The 23263-nt window shown below is 38.6% G+C and overlaps 1 protein-coding gene across 4 annotated transcripts in view; it reads right to left on the reverse strand.

Moving 5' to 3' along the window:
* Nucleotides 1–51: 51 nt before the first annotated feature.
* Nucleotides 52–23263, reverse strand: part of SOX5 (SRY-box transcription factor 5) — a 1158063-nt gene continuing 1134851 nt past the window's right edge. For all 4 annotated transcript variants that reach the window (XM_040235353.1, XM_040235352.1, XM_040235351.1 and 1 more), the window contains 4 exons: nt 16229–16337; nt 13501–13674; nt 5990–6206; nt 52–3730 (listed from right to left, as the gene is read on the reverse strand). In XM_040235353.1, coding sequence (XP_040091287.1) covers nt 3427–3730; nt 5990–6206; nt 13501–13674; nt 16229–16337 — 804 coding nt within the window. In that variant the 3' untranslated portion in view covers nt 52–3426. The remainder of the gene's footprint in view (nt 3731–5989; nt 6207–13500; nt 13675–16228; nt 16338–23263) is intronic.

Raw genomic sequence — 23263 nt, forward strand, 5'->3', positions numbered from 1 at the left:
GTGTGTGTGTGTGTGTGTGTGTGTGTGTGTGTGTGTGTGTGTGCGGAGAGAGAGAGAAAGAGAGAGACTGGGGTGGGGGGTGGTATGTGAAAAGTGAACAGGTAGGTACGGAATGAAAGAGAAGGAAGACTTTATGTTCATTTGAGTTTGCTCTTACTCGCATTCCCTCTTCCTTGTCTTTTTTGGTCATTATGGGGCACAGAAAAAGAATACACGTTTTTGGATCTTTTACAAAACTTATAAACCAATCAAATGCCCCAGAGGCAATGTGCTAACCCAATACTTTGCCATTCATAGCACCTTTTATCAAATGACTTCAAAGCATTTTAAACATTAACATGATTTTGTTGTTTTCTTTTGGGGAAAGTTAAGGCAAAACAATTGTGACCCTCAGTGAATTGGACATCAAAACAAAAGAACAGAATGCAAAGCTATGAACTTGCTCTTTGTTTCAACCCATGCACATTTTCATCTCTCTGACATAAACCTAACTATGTAACATTAAAATCAACTCTTGAATTTCAGCTGTTAAAGGTCACCATTAACAATTTCATTTTCCTCTTCAAATAAAACAAGATTAAAAAAAAACAAACAAAAAAAGACTAAACAAAAGTGTTTTGTCAATTCACTGGTAAGTGTGTTAGAACTGGTGTCGGTCATGAATGCCCTCTGAGGCACCTACCTGGAGTTAAAACAAAGTATTCTTGTAGCCCAAAGTCATGAAATGAAAACAAAGCATCTTTTTAACATGGTGGGAAATAAGTATCCAGCAAAAGTGAGAGGTGAACGCACATGAGTCAGAAAGAATTTGTTAACAAAGACAACAAATTTTTAAAAATCTGTTTTCACATTGTACATAGTAATGATATAAAAACAAGTGTCTAGTTTTTCTTATCCAGAGTGCTTAAAAACAAAACAAAACAAACAAAAACAAAATTGGCTCTAGATGACTGTGGCAATTAAATAAAATGAGTGAAGAGAGCATAAGTTAATTAAGATTGAACACGACCCTCTTAGTAATTCACTTGTATGTATTAAAACACCAGAACTTGACGTTTGTTGGGGCCAAATTTTTAAAAAGGAGAAAACTTATGGAAGGAGAAACGAAACAGTGTGAGTGAATATGTGTGTGTGTGTGTGTGTGTGTGTATACATACACACATATACACACATGTGTATGTATATATATATGTATATATATACACACACACGTTGGAGATGGAAATTTGTTTTAAATATCTAACAACTTATTGACTGCACTTCCAAATAAGAGGAGAATAAAATAGAAAGGGAGAAATAAATTATACATAACTTACTAATCTGGGAACAGCTGACCATTATTATTATTACTATTATTATTATTATTATTTTATCATCATCATCATCATTACAACACTAGCAAAAAGAGGCAGTTCAAATGAAAATACAGTCATCAAAAACAAACAGAAAAACAAACAAAACAAAGTCTCTGACATGCAGGGTATGATTAGCTCCTCCAAGCAAAACCCCAGAGCAAGTCTTTCGAGAGAGAGAAAAATAAAAAGGGACTTTTTTTCTTATTTATATGTAAAAATCAAACTTAAGGGTCAGGTTTGGGGAGGGTGGGATAGGAAAATGACTGGAGTGAAAACCATAGCACATCCAATCTACTGGTTGGAGTATTTATTGTCTAATGCTTCAGCATGAGCAGCGCTGATTCACTTTAGATGACTTCCCATTTATGTGAACAAGCCCTACAACTGCCTTGGCACTTGGCTAGTAAAGTCTAACTAAGCAGTCCTTTCACCATCAGTTGTTGCTCTGTGCATACACTCTGCTGGAATCAGAAACTGGACTTAAGAGGATACATCTTATAGCAAGAGTAGAGCAGTGGCAAGCGTTGCAATGACTTCTGAACAAATCCTGCTTTTTATGGCATGAAATGTACCTGGCCCACAATTCTGAAATGCAAATGGCCTCCATCTCATTTCATGGAGGGATTAAGAATACCTTATAAAATCATCAGTTCCATTTCTTGATCAGGAAAGGATGGAATGTTGAAGAAATAAGCTAATCCTATATTTCTAGAAAATGGGCAAATATATTCAAAGGAAACGACTGTTTTGCTCGAAGTTACCAAAAGGAAAAACAAAACAGAAATCGTTAAGTAGCAAATGTTAGTGGAACATCTGGGAGAATTCGGCTTCCACGTTACACACGCACCCCTCTACTACACAGGGCCACCTGATCCATCCAATAATAATCATATTAGAAATTTAAAAATATAATTTCTGAGCCCTATATTGGTTGCCATTTGAAGTGCAAAGTCAAGGTCAAGGATGCTTCCAGACCAGTCATTTAGAAGGATGTGGGATTTCATCCCCAGATGTGGGTTTAACTCACAATGATCCAACATTATTCCTATTAGTACCATAATCACACACATACATACACACAAAAATCCAAGATTAGAAAATATTTTTTTCTCTAAATTTCTTATGTCTCTCTCTCTCTTTTCACCTGAGAACAGCACCTACAGTTTCCATTAAAGAAAAAAAAGTCAAATCTCACCAGCTGCTGGTATTTCAGGTTTTTCAAGGGATTGTCTAAGATATAACACTGTCCTAATTTAAGAAGGAACAGGAAAAAGGAAAGGGAAAAAAAATCAACTGGGTCAACACTTCAGTACAAATTTGGCACTTACTCAAAGATGTAGTGTGGTATGCAACAGATAAGGAAAGTCCTCTAAAGAAAATGATTGCTTATTTTGTGGTGGATACCAAGGAAGTTAAAAACAGGCTCTTTTTCCCTCTTCCCGCCCCCCCCCCCATGCACAGACTTCCATCTTTAAAGTATAGAGATGGAGAAGGTGGAGAGAATGAAAGAGAAAGTCATCTTTCTTTTTTTTTCTGTCAGGTGCATTACCAAAACAAAACAAAAACAAACAAACAAACAAAAAAAAAACCAAAGGAAAGAAAAGAAAAGGAAAAAACCCAGAAACCCCGAAAAACAAAACAAAACTTATTTCTTTTAAAAATTGTAGCACAAAACAACAAAACACATTCACAAGCCACTTGTTGGCACTGTGTACCTGAGTGAGAATTTCTAGAACATTGTAGAACAAACAGCCATAAAGTTTATTAAAAAAAAAAGTTGACGGGTAAGACTTCAGTGCTTGGATGTAGCAGCTGAATTACTGGCATTATTTTACCCATAGCTTATTTCAATCTCTTGTTGTTGATATTGTTGTCTGCTTGTTGTATTTTTATCTCCTTTCCAAGCCTTTTGAGGCTGAGGTCTATTAGTCAGCTGATGTCCCAACTAGTTAAGACTAACAGTTAAAGTAACAGTCAGTGTATGAGAAAGTTAATGTGCTTGGCCACTGGTAAGGATGAACCAGCTAGGGCTTCTTTAAGTCCTAAGGTCACAACAATCTTTTGACCCTTATCAGTTGGCTTGTCCGGCAATATGGTTTTCACTGTCACTCCCATAATCTACATCCGGATCATCCTCTTCCTCGTCGTACTCATCATAAATTTCTCCGTTGATGTCCTCAGCCTGGATCTCCTCTTTGATGTGTGGCTCCTCTCCTTTCACACCATACGTGCTCTGGATAACAGGCATGCCGGGCTCCGGGCTGCTGGACACGCTGGAGTGCTCCGAGGGCAGGTGAGGGGAGGGCATCCCAGCCATGGCGATGGCTCCTGGGTACACGACGCCAGCCGTCGCGATGGGGATCTGTGCTTGTTGCCTGTTAGAGAGGAATTCCCAAAAATTCCTGAATGAGTGAGCGCAGGGTTGGATGCAGGCCTTATTCTATAATGAATTTGCTTGGCTTGACCAAGTCGAAGGTCTTGATTTTCACACTACTGCCTGATGTTTGAAAATGGTATCCTACGGTGGTCCAAGTACCTTACTTTTATATAACACTTTATAGATTACAAGGCACTTTCACGTGTTGCCCATTTGAGTCTCAAAATGACTGTTACTTTTTTAATTTCTGAAAAGAAACTGAGGTTCAGAAAGATTAATAAACAGAACTCAAGTCCTTGACACAAAGTTAATTTTTCCTTCACTGTAACATGTTGAAACAATTTTTAAAAGATTAAACCTAAAGATAATGCAGTTTTAATGGAAAAATCCTGAAGTACTTGAGCTCTCAACATAAAAATTTATTGCCCAGAACCCACTAGAAGTGAACACTAGCACATGGTCTACTTCATCCCTGAAATGGGGAGATCAGCAGGGGGGTAGAAGCCTGGGCTGGCCTTGTGGGTGCACCACCTCTGCAGCTGTACAGTATCCGGGGCTTATAAAAATCCCACACTTGGTTTAGAGTTCTGTCGTCACTATCTTGAAATTCCTTAAAAACTTTTTAACAAGGACTTGGGGAACTTCCCTGGTGGCTCAGACTATAAAGCCTCTGCCTACAACGTGGGAGACTCAGGTTCAATCCCTGGGTTGGGAAGATCTCCTGGAGAAGGAAATGGTAATCCACTCCAGTATTCTTGCCTGGAAAATCCCATGGACTGAGAAGCCTGGTAGGCTACAGGCCATGGGGTCACAAAGAGTCAGACATGACTGAGCGACTTCACTTTCACTTTGCACTTTCATATTACATTGGGATCCACAGATCCTGTAATTGGTCTCAGTAAGAAGGATTTAACAGATGATGTTCATTTATGTCTTCTTTCATTCATTCATGTTTACTCTTTCCCCAAAGAGGGCTGGGTTTTGAGCTCCACATGAAGAGTCAGGCACTGAGATATAAATCACAGACCTTTTGGACTGATCAAGCAGACCCATTCATGGAAATAGAGGGGACAGGAGATATTTGAAAAACTTTTCTTTCTTTCTTTCTTTTTTTTTTTAAGTATCTTCTTGCCATTTTCAGAGCTCACAGGATCTTACTGTTCCAAATATGAAAACTTTATTTCTGTGTTTTTTGAGAAAATTCTGCCAATGCAGTGTGGTTTTTGGCCTTGCCATAGGGAGCAGGGTAAGATATACTGAGCGGGTGCTCAGTTGTGTCCCATTCTTTTGCAACCCCATGGATTGTAGCCCACCAGGCTCTTCTGTCCATGAAAATTTCCAGGCAAGAACACTGGGGTGGGCCGCCACTGCCTACTCCAGGGGAATCTTCCCAAACCAGGGATGGAACCTCTATCTCTTGCATTTCCTGCATTGCAGGCAGATTTTTTACCATTGAGCTACCTGGGAAGCCCCATACTGAGTGAGTGAGTGAAGTCGCTCAGTCGTGTCCAACTCTTTGCAACCCCATGGACTGTAGCCTACCAGGCTCCTCTGTCCATGGGATTTTCCAGGCAACAGTACTGGAGTGGGGTGCCATTTCCTTCTCCAGAGGATCTTCCTGACCCAGGGACTGAACCCGGGTCTCCTGCATTGTAGACAGATGCTTTACCGTCTGAGCCACCAGGGAAGTCCCCATACTGAGGGAGGCCCCCTTAATTCAGAAGGAAACTTGTCCACTCACAACCTTGTTATGCCCTAAACAGAATCCTTACTTTATGTGATCTTTTTTCTAAGGCCAGGTATGTGCCTTGAGAGCCCAGAGACCCCTCTATATTCAGAAACAAGTCTTTCGATTCATTTTTATATCATATTATCCCAATTAAATTGTTAGTTGCTAAGGAATCTACACTGTGAGGCCTTGGAAGTAATGAAAAGTAGCAAGAAAAAGAAAAAAGAAAACCAGTAAGACGTCTACGTTTTTAATAGGAAGTTTCAAAATGCTTTACTCTCATTTTATTTTCAAACCAGCCTTTTAACAAAGCTCTGGTCAGAGCCATTGTTCTAGGAGCCTGGAGTGAGCTCACTTGAAATGTTCTTCCTCCATATTATAAGGGGAACAGCTTAGTCACACAAAATACACTGTGCCAGGTTCTTTCTCAAAATGCTGCTTTGCAGCTAAACAAATACACTTCCCAACCCCTTAAGAGTAACTGGAAGGGTTCCCTACGGGAAAAGAACCGGACCGGAAGCTCCTTACCCAACATTGAAGTACTGCCGCATTTCCTGCCGCCGGTTTCGCATGATGGCCTTGTATTCCCCAATGCGCAGCTTTTTGCCATCCACCAGGCAGGTGCGCTTCGGCCTGGGCTTGTACTTGTAGTCAGGGTACTTCTCCAGGTGCTGCTTGCTGAGACGGGCTTGCTCCTCGTAGTATGGCTGTTTCTCTAGGTTTGTCATAGCTTTCCAGCGAGATCCTATGGGAAACAAGGTTAAAGTTCCCATTTTCACAGTGGCTGAGGATCCTAACAAAGTATAATTGAGAATATGAAAATCTAAAGTAAAAATGTTGGCCATATCCCAGAAATATATAAAAAGGTTAGGATTAGTGAGCTTTGACTGAGCTGTTGGTGTCTGTGGCAAGGAAACTGTGTACTCAAAGATACAGACATTAAGCAATATATATATTTTTTTGCCTTGAATTAACAACTTAGTCAAACTTGTACCTTATATACTTAAAAGCTCACAGTAGATTTAATGGCGATATCTTCATTTCTACATTAGATCATGATGTAATTCAACTATGAACTGAAAAGTTAGGCAAAGACTCATTATGTATTTTCAATATGAAGGTAACTGTCTAGCTATTGAATATTTTTATGTAGGAGTTTATTACTTACTACAAAGGCTTCTAACACGTTGTTGTTTAGTTGCAAAGTCCTGTCTGACTCCTTTGTGACCTCATAGACTGTAGCCAGGCTACAAAGACCAGGCTCCTCTGTCCATGGGATTTCCTAGGCAAGAAGACTGGCATGGGCTGCCATTTCCTTCTCCAGGGAATCTTCCTGACACAGTGACTGAACTGGAGTCTCCTGCATTGGCAGGTGGATTCTTTACCACTAAGCCACCTGGGAAGTCCTTCTAACATATATTACACGTACGGCTTATTCTCCGCCAAATGTTTAAGTATGCTAACTTGATTACAGTTAAAAATTCATTTTATTAAAAATTTAATTATAAAAAATAATTAGTGAACATGCCCTGGGTTAACAACTGTGCATTAGATACCTTGCTAAAAACTTTTATGTAAGTTTTTGCATTTTTACCTTTCACCACAATCTCACTAGCAGACAGCATTTATACCCATTTCCACAGATGAAAAAAACTGAAGTTCAAATGGATGAAGTAACTTACCAAAGCTCACACAACTATTAAATTGAAGATTACTGATTCAGGTTTGACAAATCAAAAGTGTGGTACAACATGTGTCTTTACATACTTATATCTACCTACTACATAGGATCTATCAAATATTTTTAAGCCAGAAAGCAAAACTTACAGTAATATTTTTCTCTTAAAAAATTATTTTCAAGAATATATACAACTGTCACTTCCTGTGATAATGTATTAGTAATGTTAGTCCAAATTGGTTTTCCCTTTCCTTTCACTTTTAATTTTGGTTTGGATTCAACGAGCATTGCGAAAAACAACTGATTTTTGAAGTTTGAAGCTTAATTAAAAATGGCTTATGCTTATTCACAATACAGATGTGATTTAAAGTTTTGCTTCTATCAGTATGGCTATGTGTAGAGGTAACAGAAATAGTAGTAGTAATTTATTTGTGGATGTTTATCTGCAAGTAATCAGTTCATGCGTGTGTGCTAAGCCCGTTCAGTTGTGTACAACTGTTTGTGACTCTATGAACTGTAGTCTGCCAGGATTCTCTGTCCATGGGATTCTCCAGACAAGAATACCTCGGGCTTCCATGCCTGCCTTCAGGGAATCTTCCTGATCTGGGATTTAACCCGTGTCTCTTGTGTCTCCCGCATTGGTAGGCAGATTCTTTACCACTATGGCCACCAGGGAAGCCCAAAACTCTACCCAAATGCACAAAGAAAAAAAATAACCGGAATTAGCCTAATAGGTACTGGTACTGCTGCCTTTACCTGCCTTACAAAGCCATCTAAGCAAGTTCTTAAATCTTTCAAATGAATTCATCATTCAACCATAACACATCTCAAATAGCTCACTAATGAACTGTTCCTTCCTACAAATGTTGAGAATTCCTTAATATGGGTTGTTCAGTTCAGTTCAGTTCAGTCTCTCAGTCGTGTCTAACTCTTTGGGACCCCAAGAATCACAGCACGCCAGGCCTCCCTGTCCATCACCAACTCCCGGAGTTCACTCAAACTCATGTCCATCGAGTTAGTGATGCCTTCCAGCCATCTCATCCTCTGTCGTCCCCTTCTCTTCCTGCCCCCAATCCCTCCCAGCATCAGAGTCCTTTCCAATGAGTCAACTCTTTGCATGAGGTGGCCAAAGTATTTATGAACACCCAAGACTGATCTCCTTTAGAATGGACTGGTTGGATCTCCTTGCAATCCAAGGGACTCTCAAGAGTCTTCTCCAACACCACAGTTCAAAAACATCAATTCTTTGGTGCTCAGCTTTCTTCACAGTACAACTCTCACATCCATACATGACCACTGGAAAAACCATAGCCTTGACTAGACGGACCTTTCTTGGCAATGTCTCTGCTTTTGAATATGCTATCTAGGTTGGTCATAACTTTCCTTCCAAGGAGTAAGTGTCTTTTAATATCATGGCTGCAACCACCATCTGCAGTGATTTTGGAGCCCCCCAAAATAAAGTCTGACACTGTTTCCACTGTTTCCCCATCTATTTGCCATGAAGTGATGGGTCCAGATGCCATGATTTTAGTTTTCTGAATGTTGCGCTTTAAGCCAACTTTTTCACTCTCCTCTTTCACTTTCTGGAGAAGGCAATGGCACCCCACTCCAGTACTTCTTGCCTGGAAAATCCCATGGACGGAGGAGCCGGGTAGGCTGCAGTCCATGGTGTCGCTAAGAGTCGGGCACAACTTAGCGACTTCACTTTTGCTTTTCACTTTCATGAACTGGAGAAGGAAATGGTGACCCACTCCAGTATTCTTGCCTGGAGAATCCCAGAGACAGAGGAGCCCAGTGGGTTGCCATCTATGGGGTCGCACAGAGTCGGACACAACTGAAGTGACTTAGCAGCAGTAGCAGCTTTCACTTTCATCAAAAGGCTTTTTAGTTCCTCTTTACTTTCTGTCATAAGGGTGGTGTCATCTGCATATCTGAGGTTATTGATATTTCTCCCGGCAGTCTTGATTCCAGCTTGTGCTTCTTCCAGCCCAGTGTTTCTCATGATGTACTCTGCATATAAGTTAAATAAGCAGGGTGACAGTATACAGCCTTGATGTACTCCTTTTCCTATTTGTATCCAGTCTGTTTTTCCATGTCCAGTTCTAACTGTTGGGCTGTTATATTTATTAAAGAAATGAAGAGAAAGGGACTTCTCTTCCCTTGAAATTGTTTCCTGTTGGAACAGATGTTGCCTGGGTGGGTATATCCATGTAAATATTACAAAGATTTATAAACAAATTTTTTCCAACCTAGAAAGCCAATATGATTTCATTGTATTTATAACAGGAACTCAGGTTACAGTTCAAATATCAGAGTTTATTTTTCGATTCCTTTCTCAAGTTTGTGTTTAAATGCAGTGTCCAACATTTAGTCAGCTGCTCAGGTCATATCATTTGTAGGTACATGCTCACACTCTTTATTATCTAACATTATTTCCTAGAGGCACTTGGAAATCATGCTGCTCTTAGGGCAAATATAAACACAAATAAAGCTATAATACTATTGAACGGGATCAATTCTTCTTGTGGATTGTCTTGTAAGTATGTATACCAGAATTTTTAACCTCAGAACAGGGTGTGGAAAAGTGAACTTACCAGAATAACTTACTGAATAACAAGATAAATCGAACAGTGGCTCAAGGAATAATTGACTTAAAATATCACCAGTAGAATGAAAGAACTAGCGTTCTCAGTTAGGATAGGAATTGCCAAAGGTTCTTCCCTAAGTTTAAATGTTCTGTTAGACCAAAAAAGAAATTTTCTCTAAGGAAAGGGAATGTTTATGCCTCATAGTAATATGCCTTGGAAGGTAAGAGCTATTTTTAAGATTTCCTACTATATGCATGATGCTGTATTAACTGTATGCTGTGATGAGTCATTATGATAACCTATTTTCTTGGAGCTTATATTCCAGCTAAGGGGAAATAGATTAAATATGTCATTGCCAAATGTATAATTTCAGTTACAATTGTGGAAAGTACAGGAAGCTATGAGAACATATCATAAGGAGATGGGATTAGGATTCTATAGGTCAGGAAGGCACTGCTGCAAAAATGACTCCTATAGGGATAGAAAGAGAAGAATAGCCTAGGGAGGAAGAATGAAATGGTCAAGATCTTGCAGTGGGAATAGGGAGTAGAGGAACTTATCATTGTTCTGGCTAACATGCACAGGAAAAAGTAAAAGATGCATAAATTCTCAAATAAGTTGGTTTTTAACTCTGTATGAACTGGAATCAAAATATTTGACACTGGACAATATAAATTCTCTGGAAGTATCATTGAATTCTAAACTATGTTTAAAAAAATAGGGCCATCTCACTATTACATGTCTTTTCAAAATTAAGAATTAAAGGACCATTTTGACCCAGTTAATGCTTAAGCTAACTACTCTATTTTATGACTCATCAGTACAGTGGTTCAGTTTTGTGGCAAATGCAGTTTCCATTTTTTAAGAATAGCTTCTGAATAAAGTTAATCAAATGACAAGTTTGGTTTTGGTTTCAGTGGCTTTGCAGGTACAACCACCATTGTTTGTAACAGTAATGCAACCCCCTAAACACAGCAGATGAAAATGGGAGGATAGCGTTTTGGATACCTTCATAAGATGAAAACATCTCCTTGATTTGGGTGTGGCTGGTTCCTCACTCTGACCATGTACAAGAAGTAAGTCACCTGTTGTTTTCAAAAGACTAGCGTTTGACAATGAAAAAAGAATCAAGTACATTTAGGTATTCCTCCTGATGACATATAGGAAGATTCAATCAAAAATTTCTGACGTTCAAAATGAAAAAAAAAATCAATCTTAAAAGTGCTCTTTCCCTTTCTAAACCTGGCAATACAATAAAAATGAAGGGTTCGAGCTGAGCAACAGTGTCATCTCCACGGGGTCTGTAATGAATTTGCACATTTTCCTCCAACTACTGTATATCTAATCAGAAAAAGATGTCCCCCATTCCTGATCTAGTGCCAAACAGTAAAAGGTGATTCCTTATGTTAACAATTTCAGCAGAATGGCTTATTAAAACCAGATTTTAGGGTATTATAAAATGCTTAGAAGCCCTTTAAAATGTCAACTAGGATCCCCAGAGACTACGTAAAATGTCAACCCAGCTCAAGCGCCTGTTTTAAGCAGAATGAATTAGCGGCATGCTGTCGGAGGCTGTTATCCAAAACAATCAGTAAAAAGGAAAACATCAAGCTTTCTTTATACTTTTATATGAAATGAGCCATTCAGAATGATCTTGTGGATATTTGAAGATCATTTATTTGTTTGAAGCTATGGCTAAATATTGAAGCCCAAGACCTTAGTGGATTTTTTTCTGCTATATATTTAATTAGCACGATTTCATTGAAAAATCTTAATTAAATTAGGCAGCATTCTGTTTCATGCAGCCTATTATGATATGATCATATAGTCATATGATCATATAGTCATTCTAATATTTTCTCCTTCAAATCAGAAAGGAATTCTTTTAGCCAGACATCTCTTTCCCATGAAGACTTTTGCTCTATTTCCTAAATTATTTCATGTCATTCAAAATGATATTCCTGTTATGTCTGGAGTAAGGTTTTAATCAGTCATTATTATTTTTTTAGTATTCAGGCACATAAATTGAATGATATACACACAGGTTAAATAGTCTTAGTTTTTATTTTTTTTTTTGAAATTTGGGAATTGCTAATATGATTATAACTGATGTATTAAAATATGAGATAAGCTTACATAAAGTATTTCATTGTTTTATAGTTTTTTCAAATGAAACAGATACGGTTTTTTTTAATGAAAAAATTCATATGGAAGGTAGAATATATAGTCATAACAAGAAAAATAGATGAGCGATAGTAGAGCTGCAGAAACATATCCATTTCCTTTTGTTCAGTTCCAGTTTTTTATTATAGATGGATACATATTTATGCATAAATATATTCATGTTTATGTACACATAAAGCTTCACATGTTCATATATTTTGAGATAAGCTTCATCTAAAGATCTCAAAATCATTTTGATAAAAACTGAGTCACAAGTTTAAGCAGTAAATGATTTTTGTTTCTTTTTGCTTCGTTACAAATGTACATTGTGGACTGGGAAGCATCTATTACCATTGTTGGAAAATATGGGATCATAAAAACACATCACATGTTTAGTAACTTTCAGATGATCGATTCCTTAATGTAAAGAATCAAAAGGCACACTGCATGAGCTGCATGGATTTTAACAATGCTTTAATAACTTTGACAAATTTTGCTACTTATTTGTCAAAGACAAAATGTGCTGATACAGTGTTCCTCTTCTATTTTTTATTATTTAGCTCTTAGAATTCAAAGAATAATAAAAATTTGCTTAGGTTGTCCAGAACCTACACACTATGCTCTTGAAGATAAAGGTGGTGAAGATGACGATGATGATGATGTCACGAGAACTACACCAAAGAAATGGAATCTTCCCATCCTTCTGAGACTTAAACTGGTATCTAATAGGTCTCATTATAATCAGTACTCTTTCCTCTCACCCAGTTTTGTTGTGTGCTTCAGTGTCTATGTATGTATTTTGTCATCTGTTAAGGTAAAAGTTGCAATAGTAGGAAAAGTCCCTTTTTAAATGATACTGAAAATACATGTAAGGTTACCAAAAGTAAAAACTAAATAATGCGCACCCAACAAATTGTGTGCTGACAGCCTAAACTGATTTTCAATTATAGTATTAGAACAGACATCATTTCCTCCTTCACTCCTGCCCCAATGACATGATGAATTCTATGGTGTTTACAAAGGAAAATAATATCAATACCAATACGGAGAGTCTTGTACGAAAAGAACCCTTTCCCTTAGTCTTAGTACAAATATTTTTTAGATTTTTAAAGAAGAGAAAATATTGCAACAACCAGTATAGAAGGTGATGGCACCCCACTCCAGTACTCTTGCCTGGAAAATCCCATGGATGGAGGAGCCTGGTGGGCTGCAGGCCATGGGTTGTGAAGAGTCGGACACGACTGAGTGACTTCACTTTCACTTTTCACTTTCATGCATTGGAGAAGGCAATGGCAACCCACTCCAGTGTTCTTGCCTGGAGAATCCCAGGGACGGAGGAGCCTGGTAGGCTGCCATCTATGGGGTCTCACAGAGTCGAACATGACTGAAGCGACTTAACAGTATAGAAACACACAGAATTTGGGCATTATTTCCTGATGAATGTGGAATGCTTCATAGTCAGAAGAAAAGGCTCAATAAGGGTACTTCTTTTTTAGATATGTAGAAAACATGAGCTGTTTAGCTTCCAAACCCAATCTCTTTCAGCAAATGCTGAGAACAAAACTGTACCTGTATTTCACACATCACTGAACCCTTAATACTCTTCTTACCCAGTATCTTGCTGATGTTGGAGTTGTGCATGTCAGGAAAGGCTTGAAGGATTTTCCTTCGTTCATCTTTAGCCCACACCATGAAGGCATTCATTGGACGTTTTATGTGGGGTTCATTGCTACCACGCCCCCTGGATTCTCTATAAATTCTTGATTCTGAGACTCCAGCACTTCCTAAAAACAGGGAACATTGCTTCACATTAGTGTTAAAACTTTTGGCAATCCCTTCCTTGCATTATTGTTTTACAGTCTATTAAAATATCTGAAAATTAAAAGCACATCTGATAACGGTACTTCCAGTTCTTGAGTCAGATGCTTGTTTATGAAGTTTTTTGTGATAAGCCTTGTGGTGCCAAATATATTTGTATTTTTAAATTCATTTCTAATGTATTTTTCCTTTCTTTCAAAGGACTGTACACTGTTCACTTTCAAGACCACACAAGAAACTATCACAAGAAAAATATTCGATGCAAACTGCAAAGATAGTTGGGTTAGGTCAACAGGCATGCTGGTAGTGTAGAAATATTACGTCAAAAAGCTCACAAAATTGTGAGACACCAATCTATTCAGCAGAGTGGGTGACTATGGGTAAAGAAGTATCTCTGTTACCTGGAGACTGTCAGAACATAGCCTACTCATGTCCTTTTACTCCCTCTGAGGCTATACAAATAAAAACACTGCTAAATAGATATTTGAGGTTAAAATACAATACAGATATCTCCTGTATTGTGTTTGGCTTTTCTTTGAAATTATGTGCTAATAAATGCATGAAATATGCTAATGCAGCAATGTTAGTCTGCTTCTCAAAAGATGTATAAAAATGGTGGAAAAAGAACAAGTGAATAGTTACATTACAATGGTTTCTTAGGATGTCCACAGTTACATATATAAGGTGAAAAAGATAGTATGCTCATTTCCCTGAATTTTCCCCCAACATCTAATTTATCCAAAGAGATCCATTGATAAGTACATTTCAATCAGGGAGACTCAGGATGAAACACAACCAGGAGTGACACCTGAACCTTTAGGAGCTTCAATCAGTCCTCTACGCTTTATCCAATTTTGTAGAATGGCTTCAGCAGATTAAACTGCTTCCTGAGATACTTGAATTTAGGCAAAGAAAACAAGAAGAAGCAAAATGTAGATCTCTGGCACTAAGTTTTCCAGGGTTATCATTATTAAATATGAAAGAGATATATTCTGGTAGCCGGTAAAAATTTCAATATTTGGGGGTTTCTGAGAATTTGTATAATCAACAAAAGCACTGATTCTGCTTTTTCTCTTCCTTCATAGTCCTTTGCCTGTCTTAATCTGAAGGAATAGGAATTAACCAAAATGACCCAGACTTGAAGACCTCGACAGCAGCAAACAGAAAACACAGCATATTTGGAGTTTCTCATTATTTCTCTTTCATAATATACTCTTTGGTCTGATGAAGACTGGAAAATATTTTGCATATAAGCATGACTGAATTTAACACATAACAGCAACAAACATTTTGATGTTTTAATGCTGAGTACCATGGGTATATTTTATCATGCTAATACAACTTAAAATTTATGAAATGTGTTATTACCAGTAAGTGTTGTTTTACTGACAAAAATGAGTGCCAGTATATGGTGGCATCTTTCTAAAATGGGTTTATAGCAAGCAAATGATCATCTGCACATCTGCCTTTTCTTGTTCTTACACCTTACAGAAACGTAAGCCTTAAAATGAACATTATGTGACTTCATTAAAGCTAAACAAGTGCTTTGCAAGTACTTAGATCAGGTTTATCTTAGCTAAGCAGAGTAGAAGATGGAAGGGAATGTTTGGATCCAACAGGCTAGAAAAACACAGACTTTTTAAAGATATCCAATTCATTCAAATTTGGCCTCAACAGAATAATTGGTCAAATGCTCAAGCTTGGCTAGTCCCTTACCTTCTCACTGGTTGGAACTGGGGCAGTCTTTTCTTTATATAGGGATCTTCTGCTGTAGTAACAAAATTGAAGATCATGCTCTTAAAATGCATGTATGCCACCTGATCTGGGAGAGGGGTTACCAGTCGGCGCTAAGTAGAAGAGAGAAAGCACTCTTTCCCCTCTTTGCTGTGCTATTAGAATTAGAGCATCAATTTATTTAGCTGTCCCTGTGGATGTTTAGAACATTCAGAGATGATACAGACAACAAAAGGCTCGAGACACATGTGGGAAGCGTGAGGCTGCACAGTTTGAATTCTAGATGTGTTACAGAGTGTAGGCAGGACACTTGACTGTATGGTAGATAGCATTAAGAGGGAAAGGATCCCAAATGCAAGAAACTATCCTGAAAATGTCCTCTGAGCTCTGTATTCTGGTCAGGCTTTGACAAATGAAAACTTTAAAATGAGCTTAGGGATAACAGATTTCTGAAAAGTTTGTTTCAGGTGTAAGAAATATGAAAGTGAGAGGGGAAATGATGATTGACAGCATGCACTTTATAATCACACCATCTTGAATCCTACACCTGCCCTTTGGCACTTACAGCTCTGTGGTCTTGGAAAAAACGACTACAGATTCCTAAGGGCCAATCTCTTTTATCTGTAATAGATGTTATCTCACACAGTGTGCTGAGGAGAACATGTGAACTCTTAGTGTAATGATCAGGTATGAGGCAGCTGTCTGGTATAATTTTTAGTAGTTTTAATTGGCATTAAACAGATACTTCTGCACACTACTGGAATAGATATGAAAACTTTCACAAACCATCAGAATCTCCACTCATATTGAAATCCATCATGGCATGGCTAAATTTTCCTTCTTCATTCTGTTTGACTGCCAGTTGCTGAGTCAGACTCTCCAGTGTTGTTTTTTCCTTAAAAAAGAAATTTATAATGAGATTTGAGTCTGGAAATTATAATTATTCAAAGACTTTTTTTTCCCCCCTTTGGGCCATATATGGGCCATGTTTGTAACAACTCTAAAACTTATTTTTTTCCCCTCTTTGAGTACATTTGCTTCAGGAAGCGATGAGATGTTGATTTATTCACCTTTGCACATTCAGCACGTTATACTGAGGTAACTGAAGTCAACAATCAGTAGGAATTTTGAAGGAACTCTGATTTGCAGAATCCCCTTATACAGTCTTGGCATTTGGGTTTGCTAAGCCACACGGATGTATGCTGGGATCCTTGGAGACAACCTTCCAAAATCACAAAATGTGCATAGAAATTTCATGGAAGCAACCTGTTTTTACAGCATTTGGAATGCCTACTTTATTTTTAGCCAGACAGTAGAAGTATAGAAGTGGCATGGGGCCCAGAGAAAGTCTTCCAATAGTCAGGTGACCAAATGATAGAAACGTAATTCACAGTAGTGTCCTCTGGTTGCCATCTCCCTAAATGCCATCTGCATCTCTCATGTAAGGGTAATGAAGACGTTTAAATATTCATTGCTAATTGCTTGTCAAGTCTCTGTACATTTGATGTGAGTGCCTGCTACTTGGACCACAATTTGATTTGGATTGCTAAGCCAAAATATTGAATTGGCGAATTATTTGAGATAACAAATATACCAAAATTAGATCTGCAAAGACATCAAGTCATTTGAAAGCATGTAGTGCTTGATTTGAATTCATGAGAACATGGCATCACAAAGTAAATTATTTTCAAGAAAAATATAATGCTTAATCTAAACCACATGAGATTTTTAAACTATTTCCAAGTTAAGTAATTGGGTGATTTTTAAGCACAGAAAAGCATACAATAAAAGGTTTACAACTTTCTCTAGCACTCTCCATCATTGATCTGAGGGCGATATGGTTCCAGAACAGCTTTCAGAAAAGCACCTATTGGATTTCATAAAATTTGCCCAGGTTTCTTTTTAATTATGCACTTCATTTTCTCAGGAATACAGTCATGAATTACACAAATGAATCACATTTACTGCAGAACAGCTATAAAATGACACAATAAAATGTTCACAGAAAATAATCAACTATTTAAGATAATTATTACAGGGAAGGGACTCAACGAATGCTTCTATCAAGAACCAACAGGATATTGAAATTCTTCACACAGTACGTACTTTATATCTACAAAATCTCTGACAGTAGTACAACTATACTAGATGAAAAATTCTCTTAATTTAGTGGCTTTGGAATCCATGTCTCTGTTCATCAAAGCTGGATACATGATTTAATAGACAAAATATCTTAAATTGTCAATTGATATAAAACACAATAGGGGAACTGGAAACAAAAGAGTTTATATCAACTTTAGTTCTATAAGATTATATACTACTGACATTGAAATAAATTATATATTTAAAAACATACAGCCTTGCCCAATTTGTTTTGGAGATGAAAATGGTAATTTCAGCTGCTTTGTATGTTCTGAATTTTTTTTGCTGAGAGTCTGCTGTATATATTCAGCCAAGCCCAGGAGCACCAAGGACACCAGCTTAACAGGCTATCTTTATAGTAAATGTAGCTGCTAAAATAGAAGACAGTTACATTAAAAAAGAAAAAAAGAACAAACCACATTCCATCAGCATGATTTAGAGTCCCTGGGTCAATGAAGACTTTACTATCTTTGAGGAATGTACTGGGCATGGATTGCCTCTCAGGTTTCGATTTTAAAGTGTATAGGGCAATAATGCTACATACGTAGCACAGTGCCTTCATTCTGAAGTACAGTCTTCCAAAAAGAAACAGCAAAATGAGGCAGTCGGAGTAAAAAAAAAAAGAATGAAATGTTAAGTGACTCTAAAGATTCGGCATTCAGCTGTATGGATCTTGCACCATCTTACCAAGGAGCAAAGTAGTAAAGGCCAAGCTAAAGGACTAATTTACTAAAATTAGTAAAGGACAAGCTAGAAAGTCACAAGTAGTTTTTACAGTATGTAACCACCCCACTCCAGTACTCTCGCCTGGAAAATCCCATGGACGGAGGAGCTTGGTGGGCTGCAGTTCAGGGGGTCGCAAAGAGTTGGACATGACTGAGCGACTTCACTTTCACTTTTCACTTTCATTCATTGGAGAAGGAAATGGCAACCCACTCCAGTATTCTTGCCTGGAGAATCCCAGGGACAGGGGAGCCTGGTGGGCTGCCGTCTATGGGGTCGCACAGAGTCGACACGACTGAAGCGACTTAGCAGCAGCAGCAGCAGCAGCAGCAGCAGCATATTAAAAAGCAGAGACATTACTTTGCCAACAAAGGTCTGTCTAGTCAAGGCTATGGTTTTTCCAGTAGTCATGTACGGATGTGAGAGTTGGACTGTGAAGACAGATGAGTGCCGAAGAATTGATGCTTTTGAACTGTGGTGTTGGAGAAGACTCTTGAGAGTCCCTTGGACTGCAAGGAGATCCAACCAGTCCATTCTAAAGGAGATCAGTCCTGGGTGTTCTTTGGAAGGACTGATGCTGAAGCTGAAACTCCAATACTTTGGTCACCTCATGCGAAGAGTTGACTCATTGGAAAAGACTCTGATGCTGGGAGAGATTGGGGGCAGGAGGAGAAGGGGACGACTGAGGATGAGATGACTGGATGGCATCACCGACTCGATGGACATGAGTTTGAGTGAACTCTGGGAGTTGGCGATAGACCAGGAGGCTGGCGTGCTGCAGTTCATGGGGTCGCAAAGAGTCGGACATGACTGAGTGACTGAACTGAACTGAACTGAATCATCTACCTCTAAAGCACAGAGTATAATAAAATGATTCATTAGTTACTCCAAAGTGGAATTTGATACTTAAGAGGATGTCAGTAGGAGACAGTGGAAGTAAACACAGTAAGCTGTACTTCTTTTGTGACCTTTTGCATAGTCATTTAAGCTAATTCTCAGACACGTTAATAGGGAAAAGGAGAGGTGACTGGAGGAATTGAAGAAGATGTGGTGTAACTTTAACTAAAACACCTTATCAGTTCAGTTCAGTCACTCAGTCGTGTCCGACTCTTTGTGACCCCATGAACTGCAACACGCCAGGCCTCCCTGTCCATCACCAGCTCCCGGAGTTCACTCAAACTCATGTCCATCGAGTCGGTGATGCCATCCAGCCATCTCATCCTCAGTCGTCCCCTTCTCCTCCTGCCCCCAATCTCTCCCAGCATCAGGGTCTTTTCCAATGAGTCAACTCTTCGCATGAGGTGGCCAAAGTATTGGAGTTTCAGCTTCAGCATCAGTCCTTCCAATGAATATCCAGGACTAATCTCCTTTAGGATGGACTGGTTAGACCTTCTTGCAGTTTAAGGGACTCTCAAGAGTCTTCTCAAACACCAAGTTCAAAAGCATCAATTCTTCAGTGCTCAGCTGTCTTCACAGTCCAACTCTCACATCCATACATGACTACTGGAAAAACCATAGCCTTGACTGTGGACCTTTGTTGGCAAAGTAATGTCTCTGCTTTTGAATATGCTATCTAGGTTGGTGATAACTTTCCTTCCAAGGAGTAAGCGTCTTTTAATTTCATGGCTGCAATCACCATCTGCAGTGATTTTGGAGCCCCCCAAAATAAAGTCTGACACTGTTTCCACTGTTTCCTCATCTATTTGCCATGAAGTGATGGGACCAGATGCCATGATCTTCGTTTTCTGAATGTTGAGCTTTAAGCCAACTTTTTCACTCTCCTCTTTCACTTTCATTAAGAGGTTTTTAGTTCTTCTTCACTTTCTGCCATCAGGGTGGTGTCATCTGCATATCTGAGGTTATTGATATTTCTCCTGGCAATCTTGATTCCAGCTTGTGCTTCTTCCAGCCCAGCGTTTCTCATGATGTAGTCTGTTTATAAGTTAAATAAGCAGGATGACAATATACAGCCTGACACACTCCTTTTCCTATTTGGAACCAGTCTGTTGTTCCATGTCCAGTTCTAACTGTTGCTTCCTGACCTGCATACAGGTTTCTCAAGAGGCAGGTCAGGTGGTCAGATATTCCCATCTTTTTCAGAATTTTCCACAGTGTATTGTGATCCACACAGTCAAAGGCTTTGGCATAGTCAATAAAGCAGAAATAGATGTTTTTCTGGAACTCTCCTGCTTTTTTGATGATCCAGCAGATGTTGGCAATTTGATCTCTGGTTCCTCTGCCTTTTCTAAAACCAGCTTGAACATCTGGAAATTCATGGTTCACGTATTGTTGAAGCCTGGCTTGGAGAATTTTTGAGCATTACTTTACTAGCATGTGAGATGAGTGCAATTGTGTGGTAGTTTCAGCATTCTTTGACATTGCCTTTCTTTAGGGTTGGAATGGAAACTGACCTTTAATAGCATGTAAATCAAAATGGTAACATTGAGACAATTTAAAAACTCTCACTGACAACAGATTCAGAAGACAGAAGAATTAAGGTAAGGGGGTATATCATAAAACACATGAATGGTTACATGATAAATATATGGTATGTGTATATATACATGTATGTGTATATATGTATGTGTGTATATGTATGTGTGTATACATATACATATATATATAATATATATAATACAGTGGTTATTGTAAATAATTAGCTATACAATTCCAGACAAAAATTGATCCTGCTGTAAAAGTTCATATTTAGTTCTTCTGTATACAGGTATCTTTGTATAAAGAAGATTCCTGGTAATTGCCAAAAGAATGACCTGGATATAAGAATAGTCTTCAAAACTTTAAATTCAATCTATTCAGGAATATAGTAGGAGAATCAGCCAAATGATATAAAGCACAGATGCTGGTACACTGGGAAGATTCTTTTCATTTCATTTTGTCTAATCCCATACATCCCTGGCCATCCCCTTCCCAAAGAGACCACCTGTGCACCGTCATGACTAAAACTCAAGTATTTGATTCTGAAACTTAGGTTAAAGAGTTCCTTTTCAAATGTATGAATATTACGGATAAAGGTGATTCCCAAAGTTATCATAATGAAATTAATCCATTCTAAATTTTTGAAGATATGAGAATACAAGACCACCTTACTTGCCTCCTGAGAAGTCTGTATGCAAGTCAAGAAGCAACAGTTAGAACCGAACACGGAAAAACAGACTGCTTCCAAATTGGGAAAGGAGTACATTAAGGCTGTATATTGTCACTCTGCTTATTTAACTTATATGCAGGGTTCAGTTCAGTTGCTCAGTCATGTCTGGCTCTTTACATCCCCATGACTGCAGCACATCAGGCTTGCTGGTCCATCACCCACTCCTGGAGCTTGCTCAAACTCATGTCCATCAAGTCAGTGATGCCATCCAACCATTTCATCCTCTGTCATCCCCTTTCCTCCTGCCTTCAGTCTTTCCAGGCATCAGGGTCTTTTCCATGAGTCAGTTCTTCGCATCAGGTGGCCAAAGTATTGGAGTTTCAGCTTTAACATCAGTCCTTCCAATGAAAATTTAGGGCTGATCTCCTTTAGGACTGACTGGATGAATCTCCTTGCAGTCCAAGGGACTCTTGGAAATCTTCAACACCACAGTTCAAAAGCATCAATTCTACAGCACTCGGAGAATCCCAGGGGCGGAGCCTGGTAGGCTGCCGTCTATGGGGTCGCACAGAGTTGGACATGACTGAAGCGACTTAGCAGCAGCAGCAGCAGCAGCTTTCTTTAAAGTACAACTCTCACATCCATACGTGACTACTGGAAAAATCATAGCCTTGACTAGACTGACCTTTGTCAGCAAAGTAACATCTCTGTTTTTTAATATGCTATCTAGGTTGGTCATAGCTTTCCTTCCAGGAAGCAAGCATGTTTTTATTTCATGGCTAAAGTCACCATCTGCAGCGGTTTTGGAGCCCAAGAAAATCAAGTGTCACTGTTTCCATTGTTTCTCCATCTATTTGCCATGAAATGATGGGACAGGATGCAATGATGTTCACTTTTTGAATGTGGAGTTTTAAGCCGGCTTTTTCACTCTCCTCTTTCACTTTTATCAAGAAGCTGTTTAGTTCTTCTTTACTTTCTGCCATAAAGGTAGTGTCATCTGTGTATCTGAGATTATTGATATTTTCCCCAGGCATCTTGATTCCAGCTTGTGCTTCATTCAGCCCAGCATTTCTCATGATATACTCTGCATATAAGTTAAATAAGCAGAGTGACAATATACAGCCTTGATGTAATCGTTTCCCAATTTGGAACCAGTCTGTTGTTCCATGTTCAGTTCTAAGTGTTGCTTCCTGACCTGCACACAGTTTTCTCAGCAGGCATTCCCATAGAATTTTCCATAGAATTTTCCACAGTTTTTTGTGATCCACATAGTCAAAGGCTATAGCATAGTCAATAAAGCAGAAGTAGATATTTTTCTGGAACTTGCTTGCTTTTCCGATGATCCAATGGATGTTGGAAATTTGATCTCTGGTTCCTCTGCCTTTTCTAAATCCAGCTTGAACATCTGGAAGTTCATGGTTCATGTATTACTGAAGCCTGGCTTGGAGAATTGTGAGCATTACTTTGTTAGCGTGTGAGATGAGTGCAATTGTGCAGTAGTTTGAGCATTCTTTGGCATTGGAATGAAAACTGACCATTTCCAGTTTTGTGGCCACTGCTGCATTTTCCAAATTTGCTGGCATATCCAGTGCAGTACTTTCACGGCATCATCTTTTAGGATTTGAAATAGCTCAAATGGAATTCCATCACCTCCACTAGGTTTTTTTCTTAGTGAAGCTTCCTAAGGCCCACTTGACTTTGCAGTTCAGGATGTCTGGCTTTAGGTGGGTGATCACACCCTTGTGGTTATCTGGATCATGAAGATCTTTTTTGTATAGCTCTTCTGTGAATTCTTGCCACCTCTTCTTAATATCTTCTTCTTCTGTTAGGTCCATACCATTTCTGTCCTT

This window comes from Oryx dammah, unplaced genomic scaffold (assembly GCF_014754425.2).
Source record: "Oryx dammah isolate SB20612 unplaced genomic scaffold, SCBI_Odam_1.1 HiC_scaffold_29, whole genome shotgun sequence".
NCBI classification, from domain to species: domain Eukaryota; kingdom Metazoa; phylum Chordata; class Mammalia; order Artiodactyla; family Bovidae; genus Oryx; species Oryx dammah.